At 30.3% G+C, this 25976-nt stretch overlaps 1 protein-coding gene across 1 annotated transcript in view; it reads left to right on the top strand.

Moving 5' to 3' along the window:
- The first annotated feature begins 1982 nt into the window (after nt 1–1982).
- LOC111618567 (terminal uridylyltransferase 4-like) overlaps nt 1983–25976 on the top strand; it is a 40187-nt gene continuing 16193 nt past the window's right edge. The window contains exons 1-9 of the mRNA XM_023360124.1: nt 1983–2574; nt 6409–6567; nt 6652–6851; nt 6924–7037; nt 10180–10215; nt 11416–11593; nt 12197–12316; nt 15455–15780; nt 25022–25072. Of these exons, the coding sequence (XP_023215892.1) occupies nt 1983–2574; nt 6409–6567; nt 6652–6851; nt 6924–7037; nt 10180–10215; nt 11416–11593; nt 12197–12316; nt 15455–15780; nt 25022–25072 (1776 nt within the window). The remainder of the gene's footprint in view (nt 2575–6408; nt 6568–6651; nt 6852–6923; nt 7038–10179; nt 10216–11415; nt 11594–12196; nt 12317–15454; nt 15781–25021; nt 25073–25976) is intronic.

Consider the following 25976-nt stretch of genomic DNA (forward strand, 5'->3'; position numbering starts at 1 on the left):
AACTACTTATGTCTTCTCATTACAAAGACCCTTCTAAGGGTCATAGTACCAAAGATCTTGGTCCTCAACTTAAGATATGTCAAATTAATATTGAAGGCATTAGTCAAGCAAAATGCAAATACTTACATAGAATCCTAAAGGATAACATAGTTGTAATATAAATATTTAGTTGACATAGTTGTAATTCAAGAGACTCATACTGAGAATGAATACCAACTTCAGACAAGAGGTGTGATTCCTGGTTTTGAACTAATTGGTTCAACCTACCACAAAACATACGGCACTGNATTCCTCAAAGTTGCGCCTATATATATTAAATTAGAGTTGAACCTGCAGTCCCGTAGCGGTATCGAGTATATTCCTGTTAAGGAGTTGCGTTCGTAATTCCCTTTGTCATTCCTTAACATTCTGTATATAGTGGGATTACGTCGATAAACTATCTGCAAGTTCCTACTTTTGGAAACCCTCTTGATAATTGGTTTAAGGAAAGGTATATAATCGAGGACTATTCTTTCTTTTTGGTGGTTTTGCTTTTGCCTCCTTATAAGATTATTATCTTTCTTAATGAGGGCCTCTATTCTTCTTCTTCCGTAGCCATGTTGCGCGGCAGTACTTCGTATATATTGTAACTCCTTAACAGTATCGCAAACATTTGTGCAATGGGTGTGTGCTCTCCTTATCCAAGATCGAAATACCACCATTTTAATATGCTCCGGATCCGCTGAATTCTTGGGGATAATGATGGGCATAGATGTCGGTTTACGATAAATATTGGTTCGGATTTCCCCTTTTTTTGCATGTTATAGTCAGATCCAAGAAATTAACACTATTACTCCCTTGTTGCTCCAATTCTAAGGTTAAACCATACGGGTTACTGTTTATCCGATCTACAAAATGCTTGATGTTGCGATTATCCTTCCACAAGATAAATACATCATCAATATATCTTGCATATATTAATATATCTTGTTGTAAGGAAGGGATGATACTGTTTTCTAGATTACGAAGTACTAATTCGCAGAGGACAGACGACATGGGGCTACCCATCGGTACTCCCCGTCCCTGTAGATAAGTATTATTTTCGAATTCAAAGAAAGATGTATGACAAATCAAGTCTACTAATTCCAAAATCTGTGTATGGTATTTGGTAGGGTTATTAACATTAGCAAAAAATCTCTCAGAGCACAAAAGCATGGAGGCAGCTTGATTGACGGGTATAACGCCTTATAATCTAACACTGTCATCCATTCCTCATTCATGAGCGCAACATTTTCCAGTTTCCGGATTAAGTCCAATGAGTTTTTTATCGAAAAAGGCGAAACCTGCATCTTTTCTTGTACAAATTTAACAAGTCGTTTTTCTATTCTGAAAGTTGGAGCATTACATTTTTCTACCACAGGCCGTAACTGCGAACCAGGCTTATGTGTTTTTCCGAAGGCAAAAATTCTTGGTGTCCTAGGAGCTTGTAAAGTAGCAGACCTCATACCCAGATAATTGGCTAAAGGAGTTAGTGTAAATTTTCTCACTCTTTGTTGTAAGGCTTCCAGGTAATTACTCGGGGCAGGAAGACATTCGGTGCTGTCGATGTAGTCATGCAGTTTTTCTCTATATGAGCTCCGTTTGATGAGTACAACACCTTTTGATTTATCAGCCTTTATGAGAACAACGTCATTTTTTTGGAGCCATTCTTTCGCTTCCTTAATGTGCCGTTGGAAACGTAAAGCATTTTTGTTAGAATATCTCTCCGTCTCGGCATATAATCTTGTTTTCCATCTGTAATAATCTTGCTCAGTTAAATTCATATCCTTTATGAGCGTCTCAACGTTCGGTATAAGGTTTTCCGGACGCAACGGTGGTGTCGGTGCAAAGGAAGGGCCGCTACCAAATACCATACACAGATTTTGGAATTAGTAGACTTGATTTGTCATACATCTTTCTTTGAATTCGAAAATAATACTTATCTACAGGGACGGGGAGTACCGATGGGTAGCCCCATGTCGTCTGTCCTCTGCGAATTAGTACTTCGTAATCTAGAAAACAGTATCATCCCTTCCTTACAACAAGATATATTGATATATGCGAGATATGTTGATGATGTATTTATCTTGTGGAAGGATAATCGCAACATCAAGCATTTTGTAGATCGGATAAACAGTAACCCGTATGGTTTAACCTTAGAATTGGAGCAACAAGGGAGTAATAGTGTTAATTTCTTGGATCTGACTATAACATGCATAAAAGGGGAAATCCGAACCAATATTTATTGTAAACCGACATCTATTCCCATCATTATCCCCAAGAATTCAGCGGATCCGGAGCATATTAAAATGGCGGTATTTCGATCTTGGATAAGGAGAGCACACACCCATTGCACAAATGTTTGCGATACTGTTAAGGAGTTACAATATATACGAAGTACTGCCGCGCAACATGGCTACGGAAGAAGAAGAATAGAGGCCCTCATTAAGAAAGATAATAATCTTATAAGGAGGCAAAAGCAAAACCACCAAAAAGAAAGAATAGTCATCGATTATATACCTTTCCTTAAACCAATTATCAAGAGGGTTTCCAAAAGTAAGAACTTGCAGATAGTTTATCGACGTAATCCCACTATATACAGGATGTTAAGGAATGACAAGGGGGATTATGAACGCAACTCCTTAACAGGAATATACTCGATACCGCTACGGGACCACAGGTTCAACTCTAATTTAATATATATAGGCGCAACTTTGAGGAATTTGAAAAAAAGAATCAATGAGCATAAGCTTTCAGTGAACAAAACGGTAGACAGCACGGTCCTTGCCGCTTATGCTAAACAACAAGGCATCACTGTTTTCTGGGACCAGGCCTCTATAATAAAAGCCACCAGATCTAGGCACGCGGTAAAATACCTTGAAAAGTTGGAAATCCACAAGGCACAGAAGAGCGCACAGTGTATCAACTTTAGAGATGCCGACGGGCTTTCGTCCGCTTGGAAATCTTTTTGCGACGAAGTGGCATAGATCCATATAAAAGGCTCAATCAGGCTTATGATGATCGTTGATAGATTTATTTATTTATTTATTTTATTTTTTGTTATTATTTTATTATTATTATTATTGTTTATTGAGCACACGAATATTTGTATATAGCACTTTCATTTGTAACGCGTTACCTTTTAATTTTTTACATAATCGTTATTTGGAATTTCCGTTGCGTAATTTTTCGAATTTCACATTTCGAATGGAGAAATAACTGAAGATGAACGCTTAATGCGTTTGAAAACGTTTTTAAATTATTAAAGAATTTTGCTGGATAGTTGAATGGTTTATATTTATTGATTTTATTCTCCAGTAAGCAAGTATACCATTAATGGATGTTGTCATCTGTAAGATTCGTCCTTGGGTGTTGATCACGACCTGCATTTTCAACATGTTCTTGCCCACCTTTAAATTCTCTGGTTCAAGTATACACACAATTCTGAGACAGTGTACTGTCCCCAAACTGTACCTTCAATCAACTAAAAATTTCTAAGGGTTTAACGCCCTCATTAGTTAAAAACTTTATTGTGATGCATTGAGCAACAGACAAATGTACCTTTTGATCAGTCATGGCTGTACTGATGACAGAACTGAGTGTGCTTGTTAACCAAGCCAGTTCCCCCACTTCTCACAAACCAAACATCAACTTCACTCTACATCATCTAATTAGGAACTGCATGGTAAGCAGATTAGCAAAATTATCGTGTATATTTGATCCACCCTCGTATTTTATCAATACTACATATGTTTAATTTACTTAAAATAACATCTAAGTGCATGGCATATCTTACTTTTTTTTTTTTTTTTTTTTTTTTTGTATAAAATATACTAGCTACACCAAATGAACAACCTGATACGTGGGCTATAAGGCAAAATAATTACTAAGCAGTTTAGCAGAAGGCAGGGCACCAGACTGCCTTATGCCAATATAATAAATTTATTTATTTTAAATTCAATTTATTATATTTATCAAGAGATGGCAATGAGCCTCCTGCCAAATTGCTTAGTAATTACGTAGTCGTATAGGCTGGTAAAAAATCTGGTTGTTTGTTTGGTATTTGAAATAACTGTTGGGTTAGCTGTATTTATTGTATATACTAATAATTTATTTTACATACTAATAAAATAATTTACAATGGTAAAATTATGAAAGAAATATGTTTTAATTTTAATTTGTTATTTCTATTGTTTGTTTGTACTTTAAATGGGAATTTGTTTAGTTGGAGTAATGATCTTTAGTTCATACAGACTTTACCATAATAAAGACTAAAGAAGTATTTATAATGAAATTACAATTTTATGTTTTGCATTGATCTGAAGTTGGTCAAAAGTATTTATGAAATAAATATTTTTATGCTACTTATCTAAGTTTGTTTTCAGTAACTGCAATAGAATAACTTCATTACTTTTAAGTGAGCAAATTGGATAAAATAACGCAAAAACATTTTTCTAAATATTAGAACAAATAACAATTTTAAAAATTTTAGAATTCTGCAGTTCAGAAATGTTTAAAACACATTGAAACACACAGTAAAGCAGGCATTTAGTTGAACCATGTGATAGGGAACTGTTATGTTATTTTTATATAATTTTTATGAGCTGCCTTTATAGTTCTAGTATTGAAAGTTCTTTTGGTTTTGAAACAATTTATATCTCAAAATATATACAGTAGAGTGTCATTTATCTGAATCAATTGGGGACTGGGGTTTTTCGGATAACTGATTATGTACGAAAGTAATATATTAATTTATCCATGTTGAAATTTTTCTCCATTGCGTGTCGCTTCGCGTTGAATTTTCTTCTATGTTAAGCCTAACATAAACTTTTTTAAATAATAATCATGGATATTGTATCATTAAAAATTATTTCTTTATTTTTTACAAACAAAATAAATATATTGAAAAATATAAAAGCAAAAAAAAATTATACTTTAGAAATTAATCTAGTATCAAAAATGTTTGATTCAGCAGGACACACAGTCCTCAGAAAAACATTACACAAAAGTGCCAGTGCTGCCAGCTAAAACTCACACACCAACAAAAAAATGTTGGAGTGGCCCAAGATATAGCCAAAAATTGCAGCGCTATAGCACTAGCAAAAATTTAAATTTGCTGACTGGAATTCTTTTGGATAATCGACTTTTGGTTAAACGACGCTCTGCTGTATTATTTTACATTATTTAATGTTTATAATTTAAAACTTTACATTTTCTGTCATGAGTCATTCGTTTTGAGTTGTTTATTCTATCAGATTAACTGGTACTATTTGAATATTGGATCTCTCATTTAATTTCCATCATATTTCTAGTCAAATATAACAAAAAGTATTGATACAATGTTTAGTATTTTGATTGTTATTGAGACCTGTCTAATTGATTATGAGATGAGCAGAAAATAACCAAGTGAGACAATGTATTTTGTTTATAGAAAGATATCAGAAGATGAAATCTTGTATGATATCATTTTTTTAATCTAGTTAGTTAGTGCAGAATAGCTAATTTTCTGATGGGCAACAAAAATAAAAAGAGTTTTCATGTAGAAAGGCAATATGCTAACAAATTTAAATTATTTTCGTTATAAATATATTTTGAAATTAAAAGAATTAAGACATGTATTATTTTATTCTTTAGTCTTTATTATGGTAAAGTTTGTATGAACTAAAGATCATTACTCCAACTAAACAAATTCCCATTTAAAGTACAAACAAACAATAGAAATAACAAAATAATAAAATCTTGAAAATATAAAATACAGAATAAAAAATGAGTAATGGAAATAAGTAAAAATTAAATGTACAAAATTTAAAAATGTTAATGAATTACTATATTTGCAGTAGTCAAATTTCAGCTCTTCTAGACCCTTATTGTAGCTTCCATGCAATTATATAATATTACATGTGTAAGTAGCCTGTCTCAAGTTTATAAAAGAAATTGTTAACTGTACAGGAGCCACAATAAGAGTCTAGAAGAACTGCATGTGATGTGCAAGTTGCAGTTTGGCCACCATGGCACTATATCAATAAATAGCAAAAAATGAATAAAAAGGCAATATAAGACTTGTAATAAACAAATTAAGAATTAAGATTAATTAAGAAGCATCAGACAGATGTTTGCATTATTCTACCAGTAAAATGTTAAGCAGATGATGTCCACATAACAAAATTGATAGATTTTATATTTATACTGTATTTTATTTTGGAATCTCTTGAAAAAGATTACTGAAATTGTCTTTAAAAAATTTAGTAATATTTAATGTAATTTAAGTAAAATATTAATTTATGTTATATATTTGGTCAAAGAAAAATCATTAAATGTTTGTTATTCAGTATTGATAATAGCACTAAAATAGTTAATATTTTTTGATATAATATACAATTATTTATTTAAAATTAAGTTTTTCTGCAGAATGTGAAATTCATTTGTTTGGTTCCTCTGTTAATGGGTTCGGTCTCAAAGACAGTAATTTAAACATTGATCTTGCCGTCCCTCAAGGAATTTCTCCATCCAGAGTTCTCCTTAATACATATGATATAATTAAGGAAAGAGGTAATTTATATTATTTTGTAAACATAAAGATTATTAGTTTGATATGTTTGCCAAAATATAAAGTGTTGAAATTTCTTATTACAGAAGATAAATACATAAATGTATGGAAAGATTTTACTGCAGCTGTTCCGAAGATAACGTTTTTAGATAGACAAACAAATCTGACATGTGAAATAACACTAAATAATGAATTTTCTGGGAAAACCAGTCGTTTATTTGCCCACTACGCCTATTGTGATGAGAGAGTTCGTAAATTAGGAATAATATTTAGATTTTGGGCAAAGGTGAGATTTTTTGCAAGTAAAATTATTGATTAAATGGTAATTTATTATTAATGCATGTATAATTTTAATTAGGTCTGTGAAATAGATCAGCAGCAAATATGTTCACTGCCATCTTACTGTTATCCATTAATGGTGATATTTTTTCTTCAACAACATGATCCACCTGTTATTCCTGTTTTACATGAAGTATGTGTTTTCTGTTTATATATGTATAATTTATCTTTAGCTTTCCAGAGTAGTTGAACATTTTGTTAATATTTAAAACAATTATAAGTTATTTTAAAATCAGTACTTTCAGTTATTGAAACAGTAAATTGTTTTAGTACATCTCTCAAAATTTTCTGATGATAAAGAAATTATTAATTAAATTAAACATTTAAACAGTGTTCAAGTGCTAAGAATTTATTAATGTTTTAATTTAAATTTTCTAGCATAATTGTTTTTAGTTGAACAGTTATTATGTTTCTATTTTGATGATAAATACAATCTAAGCTCATAAATATCATGTTTTTCTGGTTTATCAATTTTTCATGCATACTATTGTAGTTCAAGTTAATTCATTGCTAAATCAAACTATAATTTTGGTTAACTGATCAAAAGTCTAGATTAAGGTTTTCTGTGACTCATTTTTCCAAAATAGAGAGAGATACAGTAGAACCCCAATTATCCAAGTAATGCAAACTTATGCTACCTCAAGCAAAAATGGATGGCAACAGCCATCTCAGAATAAAAATTACAGATATGAAAAATTTATACAATATATCACTTTTAAGCCTCTTTTTATACCTTAGTGAATTTAATTGTATATATAACATTTATTTTAATATAATTTATTATACAACTTATAACTAAAATAGTCTTAATAATAAAAAGGTGTGTTGTTGCAGTTACACTTTAATATGAATGATTTATTTCACATTAAAATTAATTGAGAAAAGGTAACAAGTAGTGATGGGACAATACCAAAATTTCTTCCAATTCCAATTCTGCTGAAAGCTCCCAATTCTGATTCTTTTAAATACTTTCTAAAGTTATGCTAGTTTGGAAAAATTAACAATTTACATTCATTAATTAATAAACATCAAGCTTAAGAATGATTCTGGATTTCCCAATTATTTTTCAATCTTTTGAAAGAAACGTGAAAATTTTCCATTTATATGTGGATATTCATGCTTTTATTGTGTACTATGAAATGAATTTTTAATCTTATTTTAGATAAAGTTAATGTTGCAACACTACCCCAAAGAAATTACAGCTAATTTCCTTTTACTCAATGAACTATCCCATTATGTTATGTAAGGTTGCCATCTTTGGAAACTGCTTCGTTGGTTGACACGATGACAGGGAAGGAAAGATATATGAATAGGTGCAGTTTTTTTCACACTTTCTGTAATGAGCATGTCTCATAAATGATTTAACTCCATTGTATTTAATAATAAATGTAGTTTGGCAAATGATGTAACAAGTATACTATAAACCCCAAACTGCACACAAGGGCATATATAACAAAATATGGACTTACATGAACCTTTAACCGGTGCGTAATAAGTAAAAATGTAATAAATCCAAACGTTTTCAAAACCCTTTCCTGGTTCTTTGTCAGATAAATCAGCTGGATCTTCTAAAAAGAATAACGAATACAAAAATTTTGAACAAAATCAAACAATGTAAATTTCGAATGTCCAGTTCCTCTGCATATCAGTTCACGTGTTGTGTTTAAAAATGTTCTAACTTAGCCATCAATGTCCAAAATGGTTGTCAATAACAAGTCAAAAATCACACAACAAAAATAAATCTACATGTGTATGAGATGTAATAACCATAACGTAAGCGTACTTGTTTCCGCATTTTCTTTGAAATTAAGAATATAATGTTAAGTTTGTAGTAAAGCCTGCCAGGCCATTGAAAGACCAATCTCGTCCTTCGAATTAATGCAGGAGGAGGAGCTTTAAAAATCTCCATTGTTTCCAACCATTTGAGGTGCTCAAGGTGTGGGGTGGTGACTATAAGCAAAATTAATAATCACCTTGGTTTCTCAGGTGAAAAACCAAGTGAAAAATGAAGATTTTGTGTTCTCTGAATAAGATTTCCTCTATTTGCAAAAACTGATACAACACTAGTATAATAAGTCCTATTAACATACTAAGTCCAATGTACACAAAGATATAATTAAAATTAAATACTGTAAGGACATAGAGGCATAAGAATTAATTTTTAAAATATTTATTTATAATTATTTTGATAGATCTAAAATTTAAGTAAAAGGGAACTTTATTTTACTGCCGGATGAGGGCAGTTTAATTCCTCCAAAAGTGATAGTTTGAGTGGATATTTCACTCTCTCTCTGCAGGTCTGCCTGACTTCTGTCACATGTAGGAACCATGAAGTGCTGTTTACAATAATTCAGTTGAATAAAATTCAGTATAAAAGATGAGGTCACCTTCCAATGCACTCCTGCTAAGGCTTTTGCCAATGCTTTAGCCAACATTCTCATCGCTCTTCAGTCATCGCCAAAAGATTCTCGTAGTTTACTTTGTGCACTCAATTTGACAAGTCTACAGTCTCCCTCATCAATTGAAAGAGTATCAACATTGATACACAAATCATAGATAGTATAATTTTGTTATGTAAACACTCTCTCATCTGGATAGATTTAATAGGTTAGGATTTGTAGTCCTCCTTTACATGAATATCAGAACCAATCAGTTTTGTTTTATTCTTATTATCGTTCTGAATTTCCATTTAATATGTATATATAATATAGTTTGTATAATAAATATATAGATATATTCCAAATTGTTGTTTATTTGTTTAATGCCTAACTCCATTGTCATTTTACATATCTTACGTAATTTAGCTTTTATACTAAACCCTCCTAAAAGTCCAGTTGATCTTTAAAAATACTTTTTCACTCAGAAGATAAATTAATTAATATAATAATAATTAATATCCTAACTGGTGTCAGGACTCTTGAAAAATTTCTTCTGTCTTTTTTTTATATTACTTTTCCATTCTGTATGTGAAATGGGGTTGACCCAGGGTCCCTGCTTTTCACATTAGTAACAGCTAAATAAGGGTTAGCTTTCCATAAAAGTCTTTTTAAGAGGAATTTTTCTCAGCAGTTCACCCATGTGTTGTTGTAAACAAATAAAACAAAAAACTTAGCAATCTTTTCTGATTCCATGGATGACCAGTTACCAAGGTTCTATTGTATTTATTTTGGAAATTTGATATTGTTTTTTATAACTGAAAGTACATTTTTGTTTTTAAAAAGTTGTTAATTGTAACAGTTGATTTAATAAAGTTTATTTTCAATGTGATTTTACAGTTGACAGATTTTGATGGTGATGATTCTGGAAATGTGGTAAGTGTTACATTTTAAATTATTAATATAATAAAATTGAATTAGATTTAATTAATTTTTTTACATAAATATTGTTCTTATCAAACATTTGTGAATATCAGAATAAATTTATGAAACATTAACTGATGTATGCAAAAATTAAATATTATTCTAATAAAGAACTAAAAACATAATGTAAATTTTATCAATATTGTCATTTAGATTATATGTTTTTATACATCTTTTAGTACTATTTGAATTAAAGTTAAAAAAAATATTAATATTTTATATAAATATAGCTAAATTTTCAATTACAGCAAGGATAGATTATTCAAGTTAATGATTTAGAAATAATATATGACACCAAGTTAACTTTCAGCCTTAACATAAATAAAGTAATTAAAGGCTAGTTAATGCAGTATCTACCAATGACATTCTGTCACTTGGAACCACAATACACATAGATTTGCCTTTTGAAGAAACTTATCTCACAGAAAATCTAATCTATCAGATATTTTACTTATTTCTGCATCATCAAGCCAATAAGTGACAATTGAAATCACTTGTTAGATTGCATTCTCACCATTCTCAAGAGAAATGAATGCTTCTTCACATATTCAGAACAACTTGCAAGTCATATCCCAGCAGTTTCAAAATTTAAAGCTTAGAGTATCACATTTTTAACAGACTTATCATACAGGAAATGTTGGAGGCTACAGGAATGAATTTAGACTTTTGATATTAGTTACAAGAAAATGCATTTTGGGTGTCATACCCTCATTAGTTCTTATGTCTTTAGTACCTGTATTTTATAAAGACTTTCAAAACTGGATTTTTCTTAAACAAATATGATGATAAACTTTAAAAATATCACATTTAAAAAAATAAATTGTCTTTTATCCCTCTCATCCATTTATAATTTACTTCTTTACTGATTTTTTCATTGAAGCAGGAGTAGAAAACAACATTGATGCTTTGTTAATTGTGAATTAATGTTTTTTCCTCCTCTTGCTTGGATAAGATATTAATTGTACATGTACAGTACCTGTAGTATTTTCTTGCATAGGTGTCATACCACAAACACTACACAAAAGTCTAGAAATATTAGGGCTTCACAACAGCACATAAAGTTATTCATAGCAAATTATTAATTTTAATTTTTTATTATATAACATATTTTACAAAAAATTTGATAAAATATTAATTATTTGAAATATAAAGTTTCAGAAGACATCTTGGAAATCTATAAATAATCAAAGTGTGGCTCAATTATGGATGGAATTGCTTAAATTTTATGGTACAAAATTTCTGTTTAAGCATCATGTAATTTCAGTCTGTCAGTTGAAACCTTTATTATGTACTGAGAAAAAGTGGACAACACGAATGATGTGTATAGAAGGTTTGTAAATATATTTTTGAGTTCTCTTTTTTTTCTTGTTTAATTTTCTAATAACTATAATATTTTTGAAGAATGAAGTAAATAAAATAAACTAGGGTAGTGTTTTTAATATTACATACATGTGTACAGTATTTAGAGTAATCCATATTCTTTGATGATATCACATTATCTTTGCTTTCTTTTCCACTTTTCTAATCACTTCATCCTTCATTCAAACATCATAAAAATGTAACTAGACAGCCCTGCAATGCAGATTTAAACATTATTAAAACTGTGAAACACATAATTTTGCTCTAACTTAGGAGTTAATAATAAATTGACTAAATTCTGTTTGCTCTTTCTCACTTTTACACTTGAAACGTGAGAAATTGCTTTGAATTATCCAAATTTATACTAAAAAAATTTGAAATAACTTTATTTTGACACCAGCTTTAATACAAATTTTAAAGGAAATAATAACAGGTTTAAATTATCCAATTAATTTGTTGTTTAATATTTGTACTAGTTGTAAATTGTTTTATTTTAGAAAATTTTAAAAAATATAAATACTAAAAAAATTTTGAATAGTGATTTATTTAAATAAATGAATAATTTTTTGTTTAGATCCTTATCATAAAAAAAGAAATGTTGCACGATCCATTGCAAATCATCAGTGGTTTCATTATATTGTTGAATGTATAAGAAGCACTTATGAATATTTTATAACTTGTCGATCACCTTCTGGTAAGTGTTATAGTATCAGTGTATGTGATAGTTTATGCTTCATTTTTTCAGATATATCAATTTCCAATATATTATTTAAGTGTGGAAATTAAATAATTGCATGCTTAATTATGAATAATTATATATTATTATTAATACATAAAAATACTAATTACAACTACATCCATATTAAAATAAGCATTATAACTTACAAAAATGAATAGGTTCAATCATACACACTTACATATATTTATTTATTTTATTTTCATTTTCAACAATTTATTTTAAACTTTTGAATAAAGGATAAATATTTTGGATTATTTCGTTGAATGTTGTTATATTAGAAATTAATAAATACAATTGAAATATGTTAATCTGGTACTTTAAAAGTAGCCAAATCCATACTTGTCTGGTAATATTCATTATGCAAGTGTTTCACAAATTGGAATTTATTTGGATATTGGAGCACTAAAGTCCCTGGGCCATAATATGTTTATTAACATTTTTGTAGGTTTTTCTATCAAACTTAACACAATCTAGTCATGCACTGGTACAAATTGTACAGTAATGTCTACAGGTGCACACTGCACATAACCTATCAAAGTTTGTAAAAATACAAAAATGTTTCATAATACAGTAGAGCGTCGATTTTCCGAAAGTCAATCATCCGAAATGTCAATCATCCGAAAGATTTCCAGTTGGCAAATTTAAATTTTCGCCAGTGCTGTGGAGCTTCAATCTTTGGCTATGTCTTGGGCTACTTAAATATTTTATGTTTTTGATACTAAATTAACATTTGAAGTATAATTTTTATCGTTTTTATATTTTTCAATATATTTATTTTGTTTGTACAAAATAAAAAAATAATTTTTAACGATACAATACCCTTAGTTAGGCTTAACATCGACGAAAATTCAACGCAAAGTGACATGCAATGGAGAAAAATTTCAACATCGGATACGTTAAACTATTTTTTCGTGCATAAATCGGTTATCCGAAATATCAGTTATACGAACAACCCCAGTCCCCAATTGATTCGGAAAATCGACGCTCTACTGTAGATTATTTTCAGTGATCTGGCACTGTTGTAATTTCATGTATGCTGGACTAACAAACTTCTACCTCAGATGTAAAACAAGTTAAATAATCAATAGATTTCCACACAATGTTTGCATATGTAGAATTATGAACATGCAAAAATTGCAAGAAGTAACAGTTTAAACAGTGTTAACATCTTCAATCATTACCATAAAACATTTATGGAATGACAATGAAAATTGCTTTGAAGTTACTAGGTACCATGCCTTAAAAATTCAATAATTTGAAAATGGGTATAAGTGATTAGTTTTTGTTTCTAAGGAAAAAATATTTTACAGATTATAATGTATTTGTATTATTTAATGCAATATTTTGTGCTTATTAAACATTGTTTATGAAAATAATTGGTGATAAACAATTAGTTTCAGTACTGATCATTATTACTCTTGTAAGTACAATGCTTCAAAATACAAACTACCAGTAATTCAATATTAATTTTAAAAATAATAAAAGAATGCTACCATTGTAATTGTGTTACTATTTGGGAACATTGTAATGTACTGTACATTTACACATTGTAAAACAATCCAAGCTTTACATTTGCTCATTACAGTTTCTCAACATGTACTGTATATCTTGCTTGGCACACATCTAACCAATACCTAAATTCTTCCGGCATATCCATTGTCACTCATCCATTAATAGACTCAATTTTGTAGCTCCTGCAGATTACTTGTGTTGCATAACAACAAATAATTCTGACTTTGTAAACTGCAGAATACAAAGTCAGAATCACTCACTTTATTACAGAGTTACCATTTTTGTTTACAATGCTTCTTAGAAGCAATAGACCACAAAGCATTTAAATGTTAATGGGAGATGAAACTTGGATAGTTACTGTATCAATTGGTGTATGTTGCATGCTTCTCAGATTATAATTAACATAATTACATTAATTAAAAATGATAGAATTCTTTCTGGTATACTGTATAATATTTTACTTATACAGGTAACCCCCATATAACACGGCACTTCTATAGCGCGGATTCACTCTAACACGGTTCGAGAATTGGTACCATCCCCCGTATAACACGGCACTTCTATAGCACGGATTCACTCTAACACGGTTCGAGAATTGGTACCATCCCCCGTATAACACGGTACTTTTATAGCATGGATTCACTCTGACACGGTTCAAGAAATGGGTAAAACCCTTGTACAACATGAAATGTAATAAATTTTTACATACGTAAGTACTAATAGTTCACGAAAATTATTATTTTCGTGAACTATTAGTACTTAAGTGTGTAAATTTTCTTTTGTCGTCTCCATACACATGGTCCTTCGTGAAAATTGTTTCAATTTTGCCATATCTCGACGCTTCTGCTTCTGGTGTTGCCATATGTTTTTCCCTTATTCCATAAGTGCTTAGCACCATAAAAAAAAAATTATAAAGATCTTTTAACTAGAAGCAAGCAATCTAAAATTACATACACTTTTTGCAAAAGGTAAAGCATGAATCTGAAAATAATGCAGAAAAATGCTCAGAGGATAATGATAACTTGCCAAAAATAAAACACTCTCTGTTAATAGTGCTTTTAGTGAGGACAAAGAAAACATTGTTTAATTTATATTCATATGTATCACTTAAGAAAATTTTAATAAAGATATTTAACTTAATTATGAAAATATAGTAGCATGTTTTTTAATTTTTGGAACCTAACCCTCCTTTTCGTACTAGTTCTTTGATTCGCATAACACGGCAATTTTTTGAAACGTAACTACCGTGTTATACGGGGGTTACCTGTATAGTTGAAATCATATAATGATTTGAAAGTTTTTTTTTTGGACAAACACAGCATGTTGACATTCCAACATTAAGACCTAATGTCTAAACATTAATGTGTTACATGTATATTCTAATACCATAATGATATAAAACATACTGACATCATGCCTCTAACACTCATAAATTTTTCTATTTTTCTTATAATCAGAATTATGGGTTTTATTTTTTAGTGTAAAATGTAATAATAATAGTTGATGATTAAAAAAACTGAAAATTATTAATGTATTTTCTGATTTTATTTTATTTTTTTACATGAAAATTCTTATGTGAAGATCAAAGTTTGATTGAAAATGAAGTTTTTGAAGACGACGAAGATGAGGACGATGAGGATGATGACGAAGATATAGATTTCGTATCTTCAGATGATATTTGTGAAAAGTTTGAAGAAGAACAAGATAGTGCTTTAAATACTGATACCGTAAAAACTATACTAAGTAGACTGAATTTAGGAAATAATGCTGAGGATGCTCTGAAGTATCGCATTCCTGGAAGTTCAGATTTGCATGATAATTCTAATTTACAGACTTTAAATACAAGTGAAAATAATCAATCAACATTTTTATATAAATTTGATGTATCTAATTTTATAACACTTAAGGTAAACAATATTTTTTTATTGCTTTTTTTCTTTTTTGTATTTAATTTCTAGAATAATCTTTTTTTTTTCAAACTTACTTTACTTTCAAATACATCAACATAATTTATAGAAATTTGTTTTTTATTGAAATAATTTAACAAAAGTTAGAAATTAATGAGTTTAAGTATCTGAAAATGTAAAGTAAATGTTCAAGTGTCATCTGCATATAAATATCTTTTTGTATGTTGCTTCTAGAAAGTACCATAAACAAAAATGGTAACTATGCAACAGAAAGCATTTTGTGTTTTGCAGTTCACAAAGTTGGAATCAGTTGTAGTGTGGATCACTTTGAAATTATCATTTGCAGACAATTTCAAAGTAATCCATCTTATAAGGCAAACATTCTTGTTGCACAATGATGACTGATTCTGAGTATGTGGATGCTGAACATAAAAAAATCTTCTCTGTTGCAGTGTCACCATTTTTATTCACAGTGCTTCCTAGAGGCAGTAGATGACAATATCTTTGTATGCAGATGGTAGGTGAAATTTAGATATTTATTCTATCAACTAATGTATGTCACATAATTCTCAGGTAATAATTAGCGTTGCTATTATTTTACAGAACTGCAATTTTATTTTTGGAAGACACTTTATTTATTGTAGTTTTAACAGTTATGGTAATGTTATAAGCTGTCTGCTAAATCAGTGTTTCTTAAAATATTATCTTGTGGACCATTGATGATCTGCAGACTAACCTAGTCATTCTTCTAAAATGCAATTCTGTGCCATTTAGTCAATTGAAAGAACATTTTTATGCATCAGATATCTTTAATATTAGGTTACTGGATAACAAAGTATTATGGCACACAGTTAAGACAATATTTACAAGATAGGAAGTGGACGTGAGCAGTGGTGGTTCATGGTTCATCTGTGATTTGGTTTTATCAGTTTGTCGATCAAATAACTTTGAAAATTACTGTGCTAAGCACTATGAATAAGACAGCCATTTTGCTGAATTTATAAATTACTTTGATTTATTTTTTCTTATGTTATTATGATAATTTTGAAAAACATTTATTAGTTTAATATTAATATTTTTTCAAGAATATTTGTTTTTGTAAAATAACAAAATTTTATACTTTAACTATATACTCCATTATCTACTTAATTTAAAAGATATACAGTAGACCCCCCTATAACGCTTAGATACGTTCCACGCTAATCGAATTTTACGTTGTAGGAACGATTAAATACATGAGCCAATCGCAGCCCGATAGGTGGGAACTTTACGGACTAAGGCTGTTCGAAAGGTTTTCTTCTATAAAATTAACCGATTCTAGACTAATTCCACTCAACATTTCCAAAATACGTATAATTTTTTGGGAATAATCTGTATAAACTATGCTATAAACAAAAAATTATAGGATTACTTACCGAGTGTGTACCGTTCGACTACGCCGTTGCTTAAAGCTGGTTTTCTTCGCGGAACAGCACATGAAATGACGGCCGCGATTTCTGATAACGAATTTTTCGCAGAAAAATAACTTGACCTTTGGAGACATCATTAATATAAATAATTTTTATGGCCGTTGAATAAGAAGTGTTTCTTTCACAAGAAATGTATAAAATTAGTGCTGTATTAGACTTACGGTACCTAATTTACATGCTGTACAGACGATAATAAACTCAACTTACTAGCCTAAAATCTCCGTAGCGTGTTGCCAGGCGGCAGAAAGCATATATATAATTATAATAAAGTTACAATAAATTAAGTTAATATATAATTATATATACAGTACCTAATTTATATATAATTAATATATAATTATATGTACAGTACCTAATTTATATATAATACTAAACAGACGATAGCAAACTCAATTTAGCCGCTCCGTAGCGTGGCGCAGAGTCGGAGGTAAGTAGTTCGGCTGCTCATTCACTATTGGTCCAGACTCTATCAATCTTGTTATAGGAGGTACTTTATACGAAAGTTTCTACAATTTTTTCGCTACGTTATAGGAATGTACGTTATAGGGGGGGTCGACTGTATACAACTCATTGATTCTTTGAGTTATGTGAAAAGCTGGGGTTAGAGTGACAACCTCTAAACCCTTTTGATCGGTGATTGTGTGAACCGAGGTTAAATAGCAAGCTAGTCCCCACTTATCGGTGTCCTTTCAGGTGATGGCTTTAGGAGGGCTAAAAGTGAGTGGGAAGGTCAATGAGTAAGTCAACAGGTTCCAAAATAATTACACAGGTTAAACAAGAATAACACATTTAATAAATGATAAAATTATATAAAGCAAATGCAAAAGTGAATGGCTACAAAAATTGAAATAATCAAAAATTCTAGGTTGCGACAATGATTAATCTATTCTTGTCGTCTAAGTTTGGAACCATTTCTTGTCCAGTATTCTCCAAGTTAAACTATTCTTAATCTATCTTATAACTAAGAGAGAGTATATACAAATAAAATATCTTAATAATACCTCTACATTCCCGATCTCCTACTATGGGTCATTGGTAAAAACGTTCTGGATTGGCAGAGTTGACCATTGGAGATTATGGCGAGGTGGTGACAGACAGAGTGGCAGTATGGGTCAGTTGAGGTCCACAGTCAATGTCTTCTGTTGATGTCCACACGGAGGACTGTGTCCAAGCCCTTTTTATACACATCCCGGAGGGGTGACTAATACTAAGTCTTATGCAATCCCATGTAAGGGACTTACGTCGTGGGTTTGTTTATATTACTTGTCAGGAAGTGAACCATTTTTTAAATTTATTACCTTTTCTATCTGTTATTGTGACACTTTCCCATCATAAATTTGACAATAGCTGTCAAACTCACTGAATTAATTGCCACAGGTGACTAAGGTCAGAGTTTGAGGTGCAACCTGAGTGATGATTGTTCAAATGGTCTACCCTTGTCGGTGACCCTTTTGTTACCCTCTACACGCGTAACAAGTTGAAGTTCTTGTTAATTGGCTAGTTAGTTGTACATCGAAACAAAGATGGAAATGAATAATCCCTGTGGTGAGGGGAGAACTTTATCTGTCGTCCCGAACATCTTTGAAACTTTAAAGGTCACCGTCCGAAGTGACGCAGAACATTGATGGGTCAAAAGGTCTAATTTCAACCTCCAAGGGAAATAATGATGAATAATAAAAAAATGTTTTGAGTTTTAAAACTCACAAAAATGCCTAAATCCTCACAATGATGAATCGGTGAGATCTGTCACTGGATGGCTGTTTCCATTTGTTTATGGTCAGAGATGAGGAAATCGTAAAATTTCCCTCTCCTGTCATGTCTGACACCAGTTAAGAAATAACACGTCTTAACTCGTGATTTTCGAGTTATAGCTATCATTGGAGGGCTTTTAAAATATCGAATGGTGAAGAGCTGTGAACAAGCGATTGGAGTCCGAGTTTTGAATAATTGAGTTGACACCATGTTTAACGAAATAACAAATTTTAATATATTAATATATATATTAAAATCTGGGTTTTATATATATATAAAGCCCAGATTACAATATACAGCTCTCGCGAGGTGCTAGGGATATCATTCCCTCATACTATCTACTACTAATTGAGAGAGAGAAAGTTTACAAATATAATTGAAAGTATTCTACCTTGTACAGCTGGCTATTGGTTCCGGATCCGGTTGTATTGGATGTTGGCAATATGGTCCGTTGGATGAGCGATCGGTAGGGAGCGAAAATCCAGAGAACCAGGGTAATAAATGCTGGGAGTCACCTACACACTTTACAAGGCAAAAGGGTATTCCTTTGGGACTGATTGCCCCGAAGATTGGGTGCACTCACATTATATCCACATCAAGTGACCATTTGTTTGGTCACTTGATGTTGATCAAGTGATTAAATAAATGGTCACCTGATCAAGTGAATCTGATCAGGTGACCATTTGTTTGGTATGGAGGATGAAAATTAAACAAAGTCAATTTGAAGGTTTAGTATTTCCTTCAATTGTTTTTAGATTTCCCCTGTGGACTAAGTTAAGTGTCAGCTTTCTCACACTTTACAATTGATTGTTTTAACATAATTTTGTTATTTTCACAGGTCAGTGCAAGGAGGAAAGACTTGTTACTTGGAATAGTCAATTGTTGACAGTTAAGTCAACATTTGATATTTTTCCTATTTTAAACTCCTTGGAAAACAGACATAAATGAAGAAGTGTTTCAAAAATGTGTCTTATCATTAAAAATTATAGAAAGACTCCTCACATTTATATGGCAATCCTTTGAATTAAAAAATAGCATTTTCTAAAAAAACAAATTTTATTTGAATAAATAATATAATTATATTTGTATATAATTTTTTATATTAATTTTACATGTGTTAATGCTGTATCTGATTATATAAAATTACTTGTCCTGACTGATTCATCACCACCTAGAGCAAATCACTGAATCTAAAGATGTAAAATTTGGTACACAGGGTATGTCATGAAAATGCACGCTAAAAAGGGATTGTTCGAAATTCTCTCCATGGGGGGAGAGGGAGAGGATTAAGGCTTAACCTGAAGAACGGCTTCTACTGTACTATTTTAGGTGTACTATTTTTTGTTTTCAACTACGTTTAGTTTCATTGAGTACTTAGGTGTATTAAATTGATAACATTTCAGATATTGTTATAAATATTTTTATATATTTTGAATTTTTAACCAAATGTTCAAATCATTATAAATTTGAATTTGTTATTGCATATTGATTTGAATATGGAACGATTGTAAACATTCCAGAAAATTGATCAAATTGAAAATAGTTTGTTTGATTTTCAGCAATTCTCATCATTCTCAGCGGTAGGTGTTATATAACAATTACTATTTCCTTTTCTTTACTCTTTCCACTCTGTGGACACTAAGAGGGTATTTTAATCATATGGGTTGGTCAGATGATGAGGACCAAAACTTGACATACCTGAGACAGATTATCTCAGAGAAACTTCTGGATTTGCTTACTCCAATTTAATCTCGGGTTCTCTGAGCACTGGGCTGATTCCTTGATCATACAGTAGATTGGACAAGAGGCCTACCTGAAGGATTAATGGACATTTCTGGTAGGCCTTCAAAACAGATGCTTGTAACTATTGGCTGGGGCAAGAGCATCTGTTAAGGGTTTCTGGGTCAGTTATGATTGCTTCTTATATATTTCTAATATAGCAAAATTGGAAAAACAAATAGGAAGGATCATTCTGCATACATTTATAAAATGGCAGATTGTCTTAGGTGCACATGTATTTATTCTTGTTACACTTTTTGACAGAAATACAAATCACCATCAGTCAAAAGTGATTGTAAACAGTGGGAGTTTGCGAGTAGTTTGTGAACTATGAAATATTGAGTTTAAGTACTGAACCTCAATTATTGGATAATATTCTTTACAGATGGTGTGCTTTTTGATTGATCAACAAAATTATAATTAACACATTCAGTGTGTTTTATGTTAATAAAGCATCATGTTTATTCAATCAAATATTCATCAAGCAGCATTTAAACTGGACAGAATGCAGAACTAGCCTGTATTACTTCTTTTAGGTTGCAAGGTCTACCGACATTACCGTCGTTCATCCAAATTATCATTAACTGTCTCAGACATCAAACTAACATTTCTCATTTATTAAATTGTTCTGTTAATATTGATAATTTAGGTTAACTTTATGTTAAATTTTTTTCTATAAAAAGTGTTGTAAACAAAATTACCATATATTATGCATATAAGACTACATTACACTACATCTTATTTTAATGATAAATAACTTCTTTTAAATTTTTTTACTCAATAAATGAAAGTGAACATTGTAATTTTATTCTTTTAAGTAGAAGATGGTAAAGGGAAATCGCTACTGAGTGCCAAATGGGCAAGTTGGCTTTAAATACACTAAATATTTTTTCCCTGAATATTTTTTGCCAAAGCTCTAGTAACAACTTCACAAATTATGTAATCTTATCAAGTGTCATCTATGGCAAGAAATGTAACTATTTTGGTACTAAAATTTTTATTACACAAAAAAATCTCGTTTCTTTAGAAATAAGTGGGATTTTTTGATAACCACATAATCTTACTGTAAATAGTTTGAGAGTTAATTTTTTAAAATTTCTGTGACTTTTGAATCACCCTCTACATTCTGCACTCATCATTGATGCTATTTTAATTTGAAGATGGCTGAAAATAATTGATTTATTTAATTTTTGTTAGAAAAAAAAATTATTTGTTTGTTTATTTAGCATGATGAAGTGTGATCAATCAGACATTAGGCAGTTTTCTATTCTTTATTTATTCAATTTCAGTTAATACACATCTTTGGGCTCATAATGCTCCTCCTCAGTTAACTGTTTTTGAAAATTACATTTGATTAATTATATGTATATAATTAAATCTCTAAAACTACTCATGTAATTTTTACAGATAACATACCTTCTATTTTGTATTTCACAGTAGCAGATTTTTGTGATATTTAAACATAATTTCTTAAGATGGATGTATGCATGGTTGTTCTTGTTCATTAATCTTTTTCTTTTCATTCTATTACAAAAAAAAATTTATTATGAATTTCTACTGTCTTGCTTTATTTTAATATTTTTTTTTACTAAGAATTCTATTTATGAAATATAATTTTACCCACCATTTATTTTTTTTTAATTAGATTTCTGATGTGAATGTATTTATTATTAGATGAGAGATTCGATGTATTGGCAGTCCAACCTGATGATATTTTTCTTCCACCCTATTTCATCAGTATAGAGTTACTGTACTTCACTTTAGTAATGGGCTATACATAAGTTTTATGGTGCTGCTTGGCATTACAGTGGAATCTCACTTAACGAGCATAATTCATTCCAGAATCTTACTCGTTAAGCAAAACAGTTTTTGCCATATAAATTAATGTAAATTATGATAATGCATTCCATGCTGAAAAAATACTTAAATATTTTATGTATAATGTTTATTCAAAGAAAATTATACCATATACATTGTTAAGGAGCATGAATCATCATCATCTTTTCTTCTAGTGCAGAATGAACCAACCTGAAATGTGAATTCAATTTGCAGAAAACAAAAAAACTTCTCAACTTGCTTATCTAATATCCGGGGTGAAGTCCAATAATAATTATTCACTTTTATCATCTGTTAGCTGGTTTTTTGTTTTAATTTTTACTAAATTTATTGTAGAAAAACTGTTCACATACATAAGTTGTAGAAAATAACATTTGCATTTTTGCTGCATACTTCCTTAAGCTAGGAAATTGAGATATTTATTCATATTTTACGCAGGCCGCAAAAAATATTACTGCAGGCTGCAGGTTGCCCATCCCTACCCTAAAGTGTCATTGCTTTACCCTAGTGTACTGTGAACCATGGTTGAAACCCAATGCAGTATCAGACAAGTCATTAAGAAAATTACAGTGGTGCCTTGTATAATGTACTTAATCCGTTCCAGGTGCACGTCCGTTAAGTGAAAAGTCCGTTATACGAAACGCATTTTTCCATAGAAATACATGTTAAAACATATAATTCTTTCCGCAGCATAAAATAACCATACTGTACCATAAAAAAATGAAAATGGAGCAGTCACCAATTATGCCGGGTAGTCAGATGTTGTGAGGAGGAGGTGGAGGAATACTTTCTTCATGCATTCATACAGATACAGACTTTTTACACATTGCAACAGTTTTCTTTTTATTGTTTTTTAATCGGAGTCAGATTCAGGAGAGGCTACCGGAGCTTGCAGGGTCAACTCCTCTTGTTCCATCCTTTGTTTTTTGGCAGCTTGCTTCTTGAAAAACATGTCCAAGGTGGTCTGTTTCTCTCTCTTCTTTAAGGCGGAAATGACGGGCAAGGGTGTCATTATAGAAATCATTGATCCTGTTAGCCTCAGCTCTGTTTGGATAATGAGTGTTGGTAAACTCATGAACATCTCCCCATTTGACAAGGAAGTTTTTGTTAATTTTCACTCCTCCTGATGATTTCTTGCTTTGTTTCAAGTGAAATCACCTTTCTGTTTTTTTAGAAGCCATGATTTGCACAACACTTGAATAAATGTAAATACTCTGCACTGTGGTGATGTACATAATAAACAAGGGAGCAAGCCGAATTTCAACAGGAGCTCTATACTTCAGATATATGAATAATATATTCTAATAATACTAATATATTATAAAAATAGCAGATTGTCATTGGCAATGTCATCATTGGCAAAGAGTGAAAACAGCATTTGCACTTGTTCGCAGAAAGTCCGTTGTTCGCAGCATCCATTATTCAAGGTGTATGTTATACGAGGCACCACTGTATGTTTATTGACTGCATTTCAATATAGTTATTGTCTAATATTTTAAATTTTAATTTTCACTGTGAATTCTGTTTTTGTTTAATATAAATATGAGAGAATTTTATTAAATAAGGAAGCAAAGCTGATATCCTTTGATGGATACGACAGGATTTATATGAACTGCTCTGATCACTGTTTCTTCTCCCTGACACCAGAGTACATCACAAAATAAGTATGTTTAATAAGTAGTTCAAAATGCCAGCATTTATTGAAACATGATCAAACATCAAAATCCAAAGCACAGTAATATTTTTGCAAAGCAGCTATCATGCACATTGTCAATAGTTTTAAGGATTTATCTAGATTAAAATTATTATTGATATAGTTAGAGAGTATTAAATAAACTAAAGAATAATTTTACAAATTTATTTGATGGTCACAAATTGGAACATCTATTTGCCATTAAACTATAAGGGTGGATCGATAAATAAATAATCAGCCAGGTCAATCAATTATGCTGTTACTTTTTGCTGGTTATTTATCAATCCACCTTCATACAAAGTAATAAAATTGCATACACACACTTACATTTTACAGTTTAATGTGTTGATGTAGGTTTTGTTTACTGTTTGTAATGTAAGCTTTAAAATATGATTTGATTAATACATGCAGAAAGAAAAGGTTTTGTTTTAGTTTTCTAATTTATTAGTTTATTTATCATAATAAAATATAGGAATATATTTTATAATCATTTCAAAAATCAACAGATCATATCAAAACCATTTTTATAATCAAAAAGAATATTAAACATTGTTAAATTATGACAATGGTTTAGAAAAGTTTTATTGCAATCTTGCTGTACACTGGGAGAAAATGTTTTTATTTAGATGGGTAATAAATTATAAATTTTAGTTAAATTAACTTATTAAAGATAAAAATTTACTGATAATCTTTTGAAATTATCTCATTTCAGAAGCCAACATTATATTGTCGACAGTGTCAGAAAACCGGACATTACAAACAAGTATGATTTTTATTTTGTTTAGTAATTTAAAATTTTTAAGTAATTAATAATAATACAGTTTTAAAATAAGTAAAAAAATTTGATGATATTTTATACAAAATTACATAAATTCTTATTTTATAATTTGTGAACAAAGTTCAAAATTGTTGTTGTTGTTATTATTATTTTTAACTCTTCATTCTGTGAGCACTAAAAAGGCCTCTATTTAGCGAGCCCATTACAGATTAAGCAGGTTTACAGTGGAGCATATGGGCATCGAGAGACTGGGGCCCAATGTATCTAGAAAAATTACCCCAAAAAATTTCCAGGGTTTTTCAACTCATCCAGATTCAACCCTGGATTCCCAGAGGATAGGGTGTGACTTGTCCATCTATTGTTGTGTCAGAGTTATTAAGAAGCTTCTCAAATATTCGAAAATTGAAAATGAAATTTTGGAAAACAGTATTTAAAAATAATTTATGAAATCAAACTTTACAAAGATTATGAATTTTACTTCTTAAAATGTGACATGAGATAATTATATTGAAGCTCATTTTATATGCTACATTGTAACCTTATTATAATTAATTTATTTAATTAGGTAATTGTTTAGTTTATTAAATTTTGTTTATGTTTTGCATCTGATTTTGAAAGTCAGATGCAATACAAATGTTTGATTGCAGATTTTCAATCGTAATTTTTTAACATCATAAATTTTCTCTTTTTCAAATAAATTTTAAATTATAGGATATGTTTATAAAAATAGTATTTTTTGAAATAATAGTTTAATTATTATGACCTAGGTAAATCAAAAGGTCAGAAAAAGTGGACATATGGGCATACTCTTAGTGTTTTTTAAACTTAATTAAGCTTTCATCACTAAATTTAATGGTATATTATAGTTGACAATTATCAAACTTCCTCT

This window comes from Centruroides sculpturatus, unplaced genomic scaffold, assembly GCF_000671375.1.
Source record: "Centruroides sculpturatus isolate CEXI.00-Female unplaced genomic scaffold, Cexi_2.0 scaffold42, whole genome shotgun sequence".
NCBI lineage: Eukaryota > Metazoa > Arthropoda > Arachnida > Scorpiones > Buthidae > Centruroides > Centruroides sculpturatus.